Raw genomic sequence first — 15,429 nt, forward strand, 5'->3', positions numbered from 1 at the left:
AACGAGGATTTTATTAAATAAAAAAATCTGTATATCAATGGACCTTATTCAACGCACTGTTGGGGATATTCTTTTTTTTTTATAAAATGTTCAAATATTCATGTGTTATACTACCTATACTTCTTTCTATATATATTTTGTAATCCACGACGCCATCTGTTGTGAGCTCAACTGGAGAGACACACGCCTCCTCAGACTGCAGGAGCTGCTGCTCCCTCTGGAGAGACACATGCCTCCTCAGACTGCAGGAGCTGCTGCTCCTTCTGGAGAGACACATGCCTCCTCAGACTGCAGGAGCTGCTGCTCCCTCTGGAGAGACACATGCCTCCTCAGACTGCAGGAGCTGCTGCTCCCTCTATAGGGACACATGCCTCCTCAGACTGCAGGAGCTGCTGCTCCCTCTGGAGAGACACACGCCTCCTCAGACTGCAGGAGCTGCTGCTCCCTCTGGAGAGACACATGCCTCTTCAGACTGCAGGAGCTGCTGCTCCCTCTGGAGAGACACACGCCTCCTCAGACTGCAGGAGCTGCTGCTCCCTCTGGAGAGACACACGCCTCCTCAGACTGCAGGAGCTGCTGCTCCCTCTGGAGAGACACATGCCTCTTCAGACTGCAGAAGCTTTATGAAAGCAATAAAGATTAATGTTCTGTAAGTCACACGTGCAGCTAATCAGTCCATGTATCAGTGTGTATTTTCCCCACGCACAGCAAGCCTGGCTTGGTGAACTTTATACATGAAGGGGATGATGATTAAGCTATTTGGATGGTCACAGAGTGCTGTTCAGCATGTTCACCCCCCCCAACAGAGTATTGTTCAGCATGCAATGTTCACCCCCCCCCCCCCCCCCCCCCCCCCCCAACAACATCCCTTGCCAGGCGATAACAATGTGGGAGTTAGGGGCGGACATCAAAGCCAACACGATTGGCCGGAAAAAAACAGCAACTCCCCCAACACTGTTCCCGGTTACAGGAACTGAACTCATTCAACCAAAACAAGCACACATACGCTCACAAACACACACAGTCTCACATTCAGGAGAACCACATAGTCTAACAGCCGCTATGGGAGACCTGGATGTGATGCCCCAGGCCAAGGCCCAGGGTGTGAGGATAGCCTGCCCAGCCAGAGGGCCCCAGGTGGGGGTGAAGGAGGGGCTGGTGGCTCGGTCCCTGGAGGCCAGAGGGCCCCAGGTGGGGGTGAAGGAGGGGCTGGTGGCTCGGTCCCTGGAGGCCAGACAGTTTGCCTACTGCCCCTACAGCAGCTTCAGGGTGGGAGCAGCCCTCCTGACTCCCGATGGCTCCGTGTTCACAGGTGAGATGGCAGCACTGGCGTTACATTTTTGTGAAATGCTCCCTTAAATGTATGAAGTTGCTATATGTAATATTATAAAACATGATTATATGTCACTATGCATGCTCTCTTTTTCTATGTTGAAATTAAATCAATGTCTGTTCCGAGATAACCACTAGACAAACATTTTGTTTTTGTTATTATAAGTTATTTACTTATTTACTATTCTTAACAGGACAGGATTTTATTGATTCCACTGACGAGACTGACAAAAGTCATCAATAGAGAACTAAAGACGGAAATAATCCCTTATATCGTCATCTGAAAACAAAATATAACTAGACGTTTTTTTTAAGTTCTGTTTTAAACAAGATACTTCTGGATTCCGCTGTGCAGCGTAGAAGCACACAAGATCAATGATCACATCTGACTCAGTTCAGAAACAAGTTACTGATTACCAACAGCAGGCCTACAGTATGTCATCACTTTGGACTTGAGACAAGATTTCAGAAAAAAAAAATTCACATAACATTTATCACTGTTAACAGAAATCTTGTTTCATGGTTTGAAATAAATGAATGTTAATCAATGTTAAGTTTGTTAACCAATCACTAAATAATTTACCCAAAATACATTTACTAATACATTTTTTATACTTGTATTATATGTTGCTTCAAATTTGGCTGTCATTGGGAGAATATTTTTGAAAAATAGGATCTGTAAATCTCTGAATGTAGATTTCAACAACCTTGCATTACAGGGACATTTCCATCATGACTCAATCCTGTCCAGGTCACACTGCAAGTGTGTCAACAACCACACCTGACCTCCTCGCTTTAGAAACCACTTCCTGATAGCTAAAAACATTGCTGTCGTGTTTCAGGGAAAAAAACATGTAACGTTAAGACAAAGAGGGAGAATGTGGAGGGATGACAGTAATAATCTTGATTGTGATATTGACATGAGGATCTCAGTTACTGGGTCTCTGTGGGGGAGGTGAGGAGGAACAAACCAAAGACTATATTAACTGAAAGACAACACTCGACTCAGCAAGGCTTGGATGACTGCTTTATGTTCCTGTCAGGGTGTAATGTGGAGAACTCCTGTCACAACCTGGGAGTTTGTGCAGAGAGGAACGCCATCTCTAAAGCTGTCTCAGAGGGCTACAGGAACTTCAAAGCAATAGCCATTGCCAGGTACAGGTCCAGGGGCCAACACTTTAGTAAAGAACAATGTTTTCATTATTATTGAATATTTAAAAGTTATATTACTTTTACTACGTGTGTTAGAACAACTGTGACATTAATTATGGAATCGAAAACTCTGTCAAATGACATCGCTGATATTCAAGTGCTCAGGTCTAATCCAGAATCCACATCTCAACCTTTCTAATGCTTCTCCCTGGTGGTGATGCAGAAATGTGACATTTCTCAATAAAACTATAAACATGTCTGAAATAAGTCCAGGTCAGAGTTCATCTCCTTCGGATGCTGTGACGAGACATTTGTGTGTTTACAGCGATCTTCAAGACCAGTTCATCTCCCCCTGCGGAGGCTGCCGACAGTTCATGAGCGAGGTCAGTCCGAGTCTGGACCTCTCTGACCACTGACCTCCAGTAATCTGAATCTCCCTGACCCCTGACCTCCAGTAATCTGATTCTCCCTGACCTCCAGTAATCTGAATCTCCCTGACCACTGACCTCCAGTAATCTGATTCTCCCTGACCTCCAGTAATCTGATTCTCCCTGACCTCCAGTAATCTGAATCTCCCTGACCACTGACCTCCAGTAATCTGAATCTCCCTGACCACTGACCTCCAGTAATCTGATTCTCTCTGACCCCCTGACCTCTGGTAATCTGATTCTCTCTGACCCCTGTACGGTGGCCCTGAAGTGCAAACCACACCCCCTAATATGAGTACATCCACCAAATGAAAATACTACCCCCCAATACGAGTCAACTCCCCCCAAAACGGATGACTTGTTCACCTCCCCCCAATACAAAAACCTGTTCCCCCCCAATAGAGTCAACTCCCCCCAAATCGGATGACTTGTTCACCTCCCCCCAATACAAAAACGCGCTCCCCAAATGGAAAACGACATTACATTATCTCAAAAACACATTACATTAACTCTGAACGGAAAGGGTAGGTACTACACTTTAGCGCTGATTGGATGCAGTAGGCTAACTAACAAGAAATAAGAAATTGATCGACAGAAGTACAAAATGCAATAGCCTGGCAGAGTTACGTGCACCAGAACATGTGTTTGGCTATAGAAGAATGTAGCAAATAGTAGGCTACTTAGGCAAAAGTATTTCGAGTTAAATGTAAAAATCGATAGCCAAACAACTATCCTGGTCCACGTTACTCTGTCATTGTGGCATTTCATTCTTCTGTAGTGGACTATTAGTTTTTTCTTCTGAAAAGTCCTGCTTCCTTCAACTGCGTTTTTAGCGTGCGCATAGGCTACATATTGTGAAACGTTAACAGCAGATCTAAGATTATTTCATAGGAATTACCCTGATTAAAATAAAGAGTAGTGTAATGACTCTGAATTGTAAACATTAATGTTTCCTCTTTCCTTCCAATCAAAACGATTAAGTTCATGATAATGACTGATAATGAGTTACTTGGACTAGTTGTTTGGCTATCGATGTTTACGTTTAACACTGCAATTTATGCTTTTGCATACATAGCCTATGCTACATGCTTCGATACCCAAATAAATGTTCTGGTGCACGTAACTCTGTCAGGCTATTGCATTTTGTACTTCTGTCAATCAATTTCTTATTTCTTGTCAGTTAGCCTACTGCATCCAATCAGCGCTAAAGTGTAGTACCTACCCTTTCCGTTCAGAGTTAATGTAATGTGTTTTTGAGTTAATGTAATGTCGTTTTCCATTTGGGGGAGCGCGTTTTTGTATTGGGGGGAGGTGAACAAGTCATCCGATTTGGGGGGAGTTGACTCGTATTGGAGGGGGAGCGCGTTTTTGTATTGGGGGGAGGTGAACAAGTCATCCGATTTGGGGGGAGTTGACTCGTATTGGGGGGGAATATTTTCATTTGGGGGATGTACTCATATTAGGGGGTGTCATTTGCACTTCAGGGCCACCGTACCCCTGACCTCCAGTAATCTGATTCTCCCTGACCTCCAGTAATCTGATTCCCTCTGACCTCCAGTAATCTGATTCTCTCTCGTCCCTGACGTCCAGTAATCTGATTCTCTCTCGTCCCTGACGTCCAATAATCTGATTCCCTCTGACCCCTGACCTCCAGTAATCTGATTCTCTCTCGTCCCTGACGTCCAGTAATCTGATTCTCTCTCGTCCCTGACGTCCAATAATCTGATTCCCTCTGACCCCTGACCTCCAGTAATCTGATTCTCTCTGACCCCTGACCTCTGTCTCCCTTGCTAGTTTGGGACGGACTGGGAGGTGTACATGTCCAAGCCTGATGGCTCCTTCCTGGAGACGCGGGTGAAAGACCTCCTGCCCCTCTCGTTTGGCCCAGAAGACCTGAAGATGAAGAAAGAAACCCCCAAGGAGTTCTGACTGTACACCTGTCCTGTTACACACCTGTCATACACCTGTAGCCTCAGTAATTCATCCTGCCATAGACCTATAGCCTCAGTAATTCATCCTGCCATAGACCTATAGCCTCAGTAATTCATCCTGTCATGGTCAGATATGGCATCAGGCATGGCATCCCACAAATATTGGAATTTATATTTACAAAAATATAAATTTATATAAACGTATGACTATTTATCTAATGATGCAGCATTAAGTCATATATTGTCAATAACATAATGTACTTTTTAATTGGTTTTATATTTAGATTTTATTTATATTTGGAATGGATAGAATCTTTAATCACTTGAGCTAAATGTTACAGGTAGCAACTAGAATGGTGCTAAGGAAACCACTTAAAGCTAACTTGACCTAACTCAGTGTGAATTTGAGAATTATTTGTGTATATTCAGATATGTGCTTTGATGGTTGTCGGTTAATAATGTTACGGTTTTATGTTCATGAATCATTTCCTTGAGTTGTATTTGTTGACTGTAGCTTTGGTTTGTAACGTGTTTTAGTCCTGCTCCAGTTCTCTCCCTCGGCAGTTTGTCTCCATGGTAACGAAGTAGTAAGTCAAACCTGTAGTGCGAATCCAAACGAAAGAACAATTTAAATCAACTTAATTTTATTTGTGTTAAGAAGCACATGAAAAACAAGAAATAAATATCTTACAACACTTTATTCTATATTATCGACAACTTCATAAATATACCTTACGCAGACGTTTTCAAAAATTGACTTGCTACCGATAATTTCCCCTTTCAACACAACATTTCAAACCTGACAGTTTTGTTTTCAAAGATGTTGAAGGTCCAGTAACCGTCCATTAACATGATAATGAGACAGATATTGTGTATCCATTTAGTAAGCAGCAAATCATTCAGTAAAGACAGTGGATAAAAGAGGCATTTTACCTATTTATTAACAGCGTCAGCTAGTATAACGAATAGTGTACCGTAAAGTTCTGCTAATCTTCCATGCATTAAGATACGTAGTGGTTAAGAGCACTGGCTGGAAATGAAGGATGAGTGAAAAAATTCAAAGATATTGGGAGATGGAACCATCTAGTCTGATTAAGACATGATAACAGAAAACATATTCTGAAGAAATAAAAACAAAACGCTGTTGAGATCCAGCCTGATAGCTAGGTCTGAGCAGAACTTGTCCCAGTTCAATCACAGTCAAGTTGCCAGGTTTTATTATTTTAAATAATCTTGTTAAACTTTTACAATTTAGTTCACAATTCTCCCAAATCACCCCTTCACTCAGAAAATGGTAATCTGAGAATTGGGAGGATTTTTTTGCAAGCAACCTGGCAACCTACATTGATTGAAAAGTGACCTTTACACTCTGAACAGCTCCAGACAGAGTCAGTGCATAACAGTGCAGCGGGTTCACATCCCTGAAGCCCAGAGACACTAACCAGCATCAGTGCAGCAGTCAAGCCCAGAGACACTAACCAGCATCAGTGCAGCAGTCAAGCCCAGAGACACTAACCAGCATCAGTGCAGCAGTCAAGCCCAGAGACACTAACCAGCATCAGTGCAGCAGTAGCAGTCAAGCCCAGAGACACTAACCAGCATCAGTGCAGCAGTCAAGCCCAGAGACACTAACCAGCATCAGTGCAGCAGTCAAGCCCAGAGACACTAACCAGCATCAGTGCATCAGTCAAGCCCAGAGACACTAACCAGCATCAGTGCAGCAGTCAAGCCCAGAGACACTATCCAGCATCAGTGCAGCAGTCAAGCCCAGAGACACTAACCAGCATCAGTGCAGCAGTAGCAGTCAAGCCCAGAGACACCAACCAGCATCAGTCAGTGTGCAGTGACAGGACACCACCTGCCTGCACCCTATGTTATATATTAAACGGTTGCCTATGCTGTTGTCAGAGATCTCCCTCATTGTACCATTACTAAGATCCGTCTCCCTTTGCTAACATGAAGGCATTGTAAGGGCTAGATTCAAATCAGTTAAGTTGGAAAGTCACATTTCCTGAAATTCAGCACACAACGGAAGGTGTCTGGTCACCAGGTTGTAATGAAGCCTGCAGCTCCAGGAGGCCACATCTCAACAGACTGAAGCTGTTTACTAGCCTTGTCCCCTGCCCTTTATCTACAGACAGGTTTGAAGAGAGAAGCCTGATGTGTAGAGGTTGGCACGCAGGTAGGACTCTACCATGTACCCTTCAGACCTGTGAGGCCCATGCAGAACAGCAGGACAGGAAGCTGGAGAGAGCAGCTCACTACTGGTGGGTATCTGGTGGAGGTGGGGTCAGGGTTTCAGGTGGAGGTAGTGGGGGGTTGGTGTTTCAGGTGGAGGTGATGGGTGGGGTATCAGGTGGAGGTGATGTGTGGGGTTAGGGTCAGGGTCTCAGGTGGCAGGATGGTCCTCCAGGCTGGGCCAGGCCAGCACATGCAGCCTGGGCAGAGTTCCCTCAACCAGCCTCTCCATCCACAGACCCAGCCGGTCCAGCTTGTGCTGCACCTCCAGGCTGGTGGCCCTTCCCGCCCTTCCCCCTTCCTCCCTTGACCGGGACCGGGAGCGTGAGCGGGACTCTCTGCGGGAGGATCCCCCGGTGTAGGCCAGGCCCTCACCCGCCTCCCCGGTGAACACGGGCCGGAACAGGCAGAAGTACTTCTTGTGGCCGTTGAGGGCGAGCACGTGGCCGGTGTAGTCTCTGGGCCGTCTGGGTGTGGCGTTGCTCCCCTCCTCCTCCTCCTCCTCCTCGTCCTCCTCACCGTGGCCCCGCGCCCTGTTCGGGGAGCGGCTCAGCAGCGAGGGCAGCCAGGAGTGGTGCTTGTCGGCATTCAGGAAGGAGAAGTGCAGCGTGGGAGTCCTGAAGGAGGAAACAGCGTCAGGGGTGGAGCGAACAACTGAGGTGCTGAGTTTCACTTGATCAACTGAGTTTATTGTCCAAAAGGCACAGAACTATGACACTTCTACTTGCAAGTAGCTCTCAACAATTACAAACAGAAAATAGTTAATATGATGACAAGCCCCACGGCTGTATGGATTACTTAAACCTAGACCCATGTCAGAACGTCAAAATGCAAAACACAACAATTTTGGGACAGGTCAAGTTCAGTTTGGGACTGTTAATTTTGCACTTCGGGACAGTACTGGGACAGTGAGAGAAAAAGCTAGTTGCGAGCCCTGTGTGAGGGTGTGTCTGTGTCAGGCCTCACCCAGAGAAGGAGAACACCTCCTTGGCGTACTTCTTGAGCAGGGCGTTCTTGGAGGCGTTGGAGAGCACCAGCACCACATTGATGTGGCCGGGCCGCAGCTTCACCAGGTTACTGCTGTAGGTGATGTCAGTCAGCTCCGTCACCTCCACAAAGTCCTTCTTTGGGGGACGACTGGAAAAACAGGGAGAAAGAGAAAGAGAGAGAAGGAAGGAAGGGAGGAGAGTTATCAAGAGGAAACACAACAGCATGCTGAGGGGAACTGTCCAGCTTGACAGTATGGTGACAGCAGTTTACAATAGAAAGACTAAGATAAACACCCCAAAACTAAGCCCTCTTGATAATACTGACAATATTCCCTCTGTCTTGCTACCTGGAGGTGTCTGGGGGCTACCTGGAGGTGTCTGGGGCTACCTGGACGTGAGTTGTCCGGGGGCTACTTGGAGGTGAGTTGTCTGGGGGCTACCTGGAGGTGAGGTGTCTGGGGGCTACCTGGAGGTGTCTGGGGGCTACCTGGAGGTGTCTAGGGCTACCTGGAGGTGAGTTGTCTGGGGGCTACCTGGAGGTGAGTTGTCTGGGGGCTACCTGGAGGTGTCTGGGGTCTACCTGAAGGTGTCTGGGGTCTACCTGAAGGTGTCTGGGGGCTACCTGGAGGTGTCTGGGGGCTACCTGGAGGTGTCCGGGGGCTACCTGGAGGTGTCTGGAGGTGTCTGGGGGCTACCTGGAGTTGTCCGGGGGCTACCTGGAGGTGTCCGGGGGCTACCTGGAGGTGTCCGGGGGCTACCTGGAGGTGTCTGGGGGCTACCTTGAGATGGCTGGGGGCTACCTGGAGGTGAGGTGTCTGGGGGCTACCTGGAGGTGAGGTGTCTGGGGGCTACCTGGAGGTGAGGTGTCTGGGGGCTACCTGGAGGTGAGGTGTCTGGGGGCTACCTGGAGGTGAGATGTCTGGGGGCTACCTGGAGGTGAATTGTCTGGGGGCTACCTGGAGGTGAATTGTCTGGGGGCTACCTGGAGGTGAGATGTCTGGGGGCTACCTGGAGGTGAGTTGTCTGGGGGCTACCTGGAGGTGAGGTGTCTGGGGGCTACCTGGAGGTGTCTGGGGGCTACCTGGAGGTGTCTGGGGGCTACCAGAGGTGTCTGGGGGCTACCTGGAGGTGTGGTGTCTGGGGGCTACCTGGAGGTGTCTGGGGGCTACCTGGAGGTGTCTGGGGGCTACCTGAGGTGTCTGGGGGCTACCTTGAGGTGAGGTGTCTGGGGGCTACCTGGAGGTGTCTGGGGGTTAGCTGGAGGTGTGGTGTCTGGGGGCTACCTGGAGGTGTCTGGGGGCTACCTGGAGGTGAGGTGTCTGGGGGCTACCTGGAGGTGAGTTGTCTGGGGCTACCTGGAGGAGTGGTGTCTGGGGGCTACCTGGAGGTGAGGTGTCTGGGGGCTACCTGGAGGTGAGGTGTCTGGGGGCTACCTGGAGGTAAGGTGTCTGGGGGCTACCTGGAGGTGTGGTGTCTGGGGGCTACCTGGAGGTGTCTGGGGGCTACCTGGAGGTGAGGTGTCTGGGGGCTACCTGGAGGTGTCTGGGGGCTACCTGTGGTGTCTGGGGGCTACCTGTGGTGTCTGGGGGCTACCTGGGGTGTGGTGTCTGGGGGCTACCTGGAGGTGTCTGAGGGCTACCTGGGGTGTGGTGTCTGGGGGCTGCCTGGAGGTGTGGTGTCTGAGGGCTACCTGGAGGTGTGGTGTCTGGGGGGAGCTTCCGAGGAACCCTCAGTCTTGGGGGGCTCCTTGGCCATGGGTTTCTGGGGCTTGTCCTCACCAGAGTCACTGCACATCCAGGGGAGAGAGATTACATCCATCTTAACTCTTATTTACTGTCACCCTTCTACCGTCGACAGTCACAACAGGAGCTGACAAGGTCTCACCTGAACGCTTGGATGATGACAGTTCCAAACAGGATGAACAGAGCAGAGAAGATCAGGGACAGGATAGGCATCATCTCTCTCCTGACAAAATGTAGATGTTGAAAAAAATTCTAAAGATCAATAAATATATATTAAATAACAGTTTATTCTTTTTTTTTTTATAGATTTCCAACCTCAAAATCTATTTGGTTGATTTACATCCTTGGTATATTGACAACATGACACATTTCCCCCAGTTTGATTAGAGATATTACTACGCATCCACATGGATTCTCAGTAAACATGATAGTATTACCAATTGGAGTACAGCAAGTCATCATAGATCTGAAGGAAGTAATCTGAAGCTGTGTACATCCACTGGATGAGGAACACCTGGAAGAGGCAGGGAGAAGGGAGGGATGGAGTTTTTGGAGGATTTCACACATTAACCCTTCATTGGTTTTACTGCAAAAGACTGGGGACCCTTCCCAGATGGGTCTGTGTCAGTCAGTAAGTGAGTGAGTGACTGAGTGTGTGTGAGTGAGTGTGTGGTGTGTGTGTGAGTGAGTGTGCGCGTACTCACCGGGGCTAGCTCGTTGTTGAGCTGGGGTAGCGTGGTGTCATAGCTCAGGTAGGCGGGGTCTCTCTGCAGGAGCTCCAGCTGATCCTGGAGGCGGAGCTTGTCCTCCTCGCTGCCGTTCCAACCGCCAATCACAGAGCGATACATCACCCTGCCTGTCTGGCTCCGCCTCTCAAGCATTACCACCTGTTGGACATGGACCAATCGCATTTGGTGTAAAAACTCAACCAATAGTGTGTGTGTGTGTGTGTGTAGTGAATGTGTGTGTGCGTAGGGAGTGTGTGTGTATGGGGTGGTGAGCTAGCTGACCTGAGGTGTCAGAGAGGCCTGGTTGTTGAGCAGCACCTGGCAGAGCGCCTGCTGCTGGCGCTGGTGCACATAGGCAAAGCGGAGCACTTCTTTAGAGTTGGCCGCCGCAAACGCCAGGAAGGCCTCATTCCCTGGGACGAACGTCGGCTCCTCCCCGGTGATCAGCAGGACACAGAACCTGGGGAGGGGGGGAAGGACATCAGCGTCGCACAGGAACAGGAAATGTGGACGAGTGAGATGGTAGATTAAGGAGGTAGCCGTTTGAATCCTTTCCTCACAAACTCACCAAATAAAAGAAACAAATATTTATCTTATGTTTAAAAGGCAAAATCATATTTAATTAGGGACCAGTGAACCCTGACTCTTACTTCCTGCGCCTGTGGAACTGCTTGATGGGACAGAGTTCATCAAACAGCTTCTGGTTGAGCAGCCGGGGCACCTGCAGAAACTTGTTGTTGGAGACAAACTCATCCATAATCTGCCTCTTCATCCCTCTGGCCTGGGGGAGAGGAGAGGGCCGGATGAAAAAAAGGATGGAGAGATGGTGTGTGTGTGTGTGTGTGTGAGACTGTGTGAGTGAGACTGTGTGAGTGTGCTGACCTGGATGATGTCAGAAGGTTTCTCTGTATTTTCCTTGAACAGCAGCATGGTGGGGGCGTAGGTGTTGATGTTGAACTGGCGCAGCAGGCGGGACGTCTGGGTCAAACCCTGGTCTACGTAGCCAAAACGCACGTAGTCCCTGAAGGCAAACGCTGTGAGCTGGGGAGGGGAGGGTTAGAGGAGACGGTTAGAGGAGAAGAGAAGGGAGGAGGAGAGGAGATATTACTCTGGCTCACGCCACAGCTTTTGCTTCCATGTATATCATGTCTTCCTCCATGCACAAATCCCTCAGCATGCCATGACAGTAAACAAAGTGACTCATAGGTGAGTCAGTGGGGGGCGTGTCCTGGGATGTTGTGGTTCTCACCTTGTACATAAGGGACACAGCAGGAACCTGGTCAAACAGTAGCACGCTGGGCTTGTTCTCCACGCGCCAGCCACCCAGGAACGCCTCAGAGTTCTCATCTGTGATCTGGGAATGGGGATAGAGAATACAAAAACTACGATTAAATAATCCTTTTAATAAAACGTTTTTTTGACTGAGGCACCAAGATAAGACGTCACTGACATCAATCAGACACAGGTCACTTACTGTAAACAGATACTGTCAAATACTCAACTATACGTTTTATCCCACGCACAGCTACGAAACCAAACGCTTATTCCCATAACTGCAAATGAACTAAATCAAATCCAAAGTCTGGTGTATGTGATCAGTCAGTAGTTAAGGTCCCTACAGCCAGAGAGGTCTGGTGTATGTGATCAGTCAGTAGTTAAGGTCCCTACAGCCAGAGAGCTCTGGTGTTTGCCCCAGTACCTTCTCCACCTGCCTCGGGGGCAGCAGGTCGTGGATGAACTGGCGGAGGTTCTCGCGGACCACGGCCTGGTGGAAGAAGGTGACGCGGCCGTTGAGCAGGCCCAGGACGGAGGGCGCCCGGTGGGCCCCCAGCTGGCTGGCCAGGCGCCGCTCGTACCCCAGGTCCACGATGCCGATGCCGATGCCTGGGAGACGGGTCAACACATGGGGACATGACAGTATCAGAGTCTATAAGTTGTACTAAACGCCAACAATCAATCAATAACTCATGCACTGGAAGTTAGCTAATGTATGCAGGTAAATCCCGCTAATAAAAAGAATTAATACAGAATCACGCGGAGGCTGATAATTTGTCTGATCCAACTGGTAATGAGAAAGCATTTGACATCACTTCCTGGGAGGAGCTTCTCCTCTGACCTACCCAGTGCCTCCAGCTCATTAACCGTCTCCTTCCACACCGGCTCGATGTGAACACAGGCGAAACACCACTCGGAGGTGACCTTGATGAGGTAAGGCCTCTTGTAGCTGTCGGCCAGCACCTCGCTGTTGTACTGGGCGTGGCTCAGCAGGTATTTGCTGTCGGAGAAGTCGCGTCCCGACCGGGGGAAGTGGAAGAAGGACTCGTCGAAGTAGAAACTGTCGTGGAAATGTCTGAAGCCCTGAGGCTGCTGGCCCATCGGCTGGCTGGCGTCCATCTTGCCGTAGCGGTCGTAGTTGGACCTGCGCTCCTCATTGGACAGGATCTGAGGACTCAAGGGAATTAGAGGGAGCAGACTGATCCTGATTGGCCAGGATCTGAGGACTCAGGGGAGTTAGAGGGAGCAGACTGATCCTGATTGGCCAGGATCTGAGGACTCAGGGGAGTTAGAGGGAGCAGACTGATCCTGATTGGCCAGGATCTGAGGACTCAAGGGAGTTAGAGGGAGCAGACTTCCTCAAACACACGTTGTTACAGTAAACTCATCGTGCCAGGGATTGATGCTTCCTTTTGATGTATCGCCACATGGTTATATACTACAGCCCGACCGATAAAGGATTTTTAAGGCCGATACTGATATGAATATTTGGCGATTTAAAAATCAGATATTTGGCCAATATATTTAAAACAAATGTGTAACAAAACAAACTTATTTCCTAACATTAGTTATTTGTAGTTTACATTTTAGTAATTTTTTGCAGACTCTCTTATCCAGAGCGACTTACAGTAAGCAAAGGGACATTCCCCTGAGGAAAGTAGGGTGAGTGCCTTGCCCAAGGACACAACGTCATTGTGGAATCAAACCGGCAACCTTCTGATTAATAGCCCGACTCCTTAAACGCTAAGCCATCTGACACCTGTTATTATTTATAGTCCTAGAGTCCTCACTAAAGTAATATGATAATGCAGTTTAAAAATAAACTTGTTTGCTTTATTGTCACAACAGAACAGGGGAACATCAAAATATATTAACGATCCCATGACATGCTGTTTTTGGATGTTTTTATATAGGCCTTATGCTGTATCTGAAGTTTATTTCCCGAAATTCAGCCTTAGTGCAGAATTACAGCCACTAGAGCAGTCCCACAATGAACTTTCCTCAGGACGTGCTGTTTCTGTGTCTGTAGCAAATACTTTGAGGAAGAAAGAGGCGGGGCTAACTGCCATGCTTCGGTCGTTTGCGAGCCATGATGTCTCGAGGAAAAACCAATGTTGTAGTAGCTCATTTTTTCATTGGTGGGACAAATTCTCTGTGTGGGCAATGCATAGAAAGGGGAGGTAAAATTCGGTTTTATGACATCATAAAACCAGCATTTTCAAAACCGAGTGTTTCAGCTTTCATTTTCTCAAAGACGGAGAAGAATACCCAGGGCTTGGTTTACACCTATCAAAAATTCTAGCCACTGGGGACCAAAGGCAGGCTAGGGGGACTCATTTTAATGTTAAATAACCTCCTAAAGTGAACATTTCATGTCATGGGACCTTAGAAGTTCTGATAAATAAAATGTATAAAAATACAAACTTAAGATATGAAACTTAAAGTCCTTTGAACAAAAACACAATAACAAAACAAAAAAATAATATTCATTTATCGGCCATTATAAATGCCGATACCTATGGTTTGGAAAATGTCTAATATCTGCCAATCACATCGTCCCGCCGATATATCGGTCGGGCTCTATTATAAACCACTCACCTCATAAGACTTAGTGATCTTGATGAACATGTCCTCTGCTCCAGGGTCTTTGTTCTTATCTGGATGCCTACAAGACCAAGCAAAGGTGATCAGGTATATCTAACTAGGAAAAGGGATTCCAGTCACAACATTAATGAAGTGGAGAAACTCTACCACTCTGCTTTATGTGCGTGTCCCTCACCACTCTCTGACCATACGTTTGTAAACCTTCTTGATGTCGGTCTGGCTGGCACTCCTGCTCACACCGAGGATCTTGTACGGTTCCAGCTCGGGGCCACTCCGCACCTGGTCACCAAGCAGCAGCAGCAGGAGGATGGGGACGATGGTAGAGGTCCACCGTAGTCTGCAGAATCCCTCCATCTTATTCAAACGAATACGGCTAGCTAGATAGCTAGCTATTTAGGCACTGGCTAAATAGCTAGCTATCGCCACTCTAAATTAACACAGAAAAAGAAAAAAACAAATGAGCAATTATAGCTTTGTTGCATTAATAAAAGCCTTAGCTTATAAGGCCTTATAAAAGTCAACTAGCTAGAGATACTGCTGACCAGATCACTCAGCAAGCCAGCTCTCTGGCTGGTAGTAGCTAGTACAGTAGCTAGAGCTAATTGTGATGGAAGATAAATTCAGATGGCGGATTTGCTTTACATATGATCTCAAACACATTCAAATTAAATCAGGAGGCTTCTCGATTAACTGGCTTGAGAAATTAGCCAGGATAGCTAGCTAGCAACTACTAGCCTAGAAGCTAAACGTACGTAGGTTTAAAACGTGTCGACCGGGTTACAGTAGCTGTCATTGAGCTAGCTAGGTCTTCTAAGCTTTATTATTGGTAAAACAACAACACATTACAGATAACGTTGTGTAAATACCTCAAGTCTTTAAATTCACGAAGTCAGTTTACCACCATGTCGAGTAGTAGCCAAATGCCAAGCCGAGGCAGGGCATAAGAGGACAGCTTTGAGAGGTATGTTTGGAAACTACAACTCCCAACACGCACTGCGCAAAGAAGCAAG

The 15,429-nt window shown here is 47.7% G+C and overlaps 2 protein-coding genes across 3 annotated transcripts; one reads left to right on the forward strand and one right to left on the reverse strand.

Moving 5' to 3' along the window:
• Positions 1-980: 980 nt before the first annotated feature.
• cdab (cytidine deaminase b) lies at positions 981-5,533 on the forward strand. Its single transcript, XM_047026630.1, has 4 exons — positions 981-1,312; positions 2,376-2,487; positions 2,810-2,867; positions 4,707-5,533. Exons 1-4 carry the CDS (start codon positions 1,063-1,065, stop codon positions 4,839-4,841), a joined length of 555 nt encoding a protein of 184 aa, XP_046882586.1. The 5' UTR covers positions 981-1,062; the 3' UTR covers positions 4,842-5,533.
• On the reverse strand, positions 5,471-15,389 carry LOC124471955 (dnaJ homolog subfamily C member 16-like). 2 transcript variants are annotated; one of them, XM_047026626.1, is made up of 15 exons: positions 15,286-15,389; positions 14,595-14,846; positions 14,414-14,480; positions 12,661-12,982; positions 12,240-12,424; positions 11,790-11,894; positions 11,423-11,581; positions 11,191-11,321; positions 10,823-11,000; positions 10,517-10,699; positions 10,250-10,326; positions 9,955-10,035; positions 9,761-9,856; positions 8,048-8,218; positions 5,471-7,698 (listed from the first exon to the last, which is right to left on the reverse strand). In XM_047026626.1, exons 2-15 carry the CDS (start codon positions 14,771-14,773, stop codon positions 7,233-7,235), a joined length of 2,400 nt encoding a protein of 799 aa, XP_046882582.1. In that variant the 5' UTR covers positions 14,774-14,846; positions 15,286-15,389; the 3' UTR covers positions 5,471-7,232. The 2 variants fall into 2 exon arrangements, with proteins under 2 accessions (XP_046882582.1, XP_046882583.1); XM_047026627.1 differs by lacking the exon at positions 15,286-15,389 and having other exon boundaries at positions 14,611-14,691.
• Positions 15,390-15,429: the final 40 nt, after the last annotated feature.

This window comes from Hypomesus transpacificus, chromosome 9, assembly GCF_021917145.1.
Source record: "Hypomesus transpacificus isolate Combined female chromosome 9, fHypTra1, whole genome shotgun sequence".
Lineage (NCBI taxonomy): Eukaryota > Metazoa > Chordata > Actinopteri > Osmeriformes > Osmeridae > Hypomesus > Hypomesus transpacificus.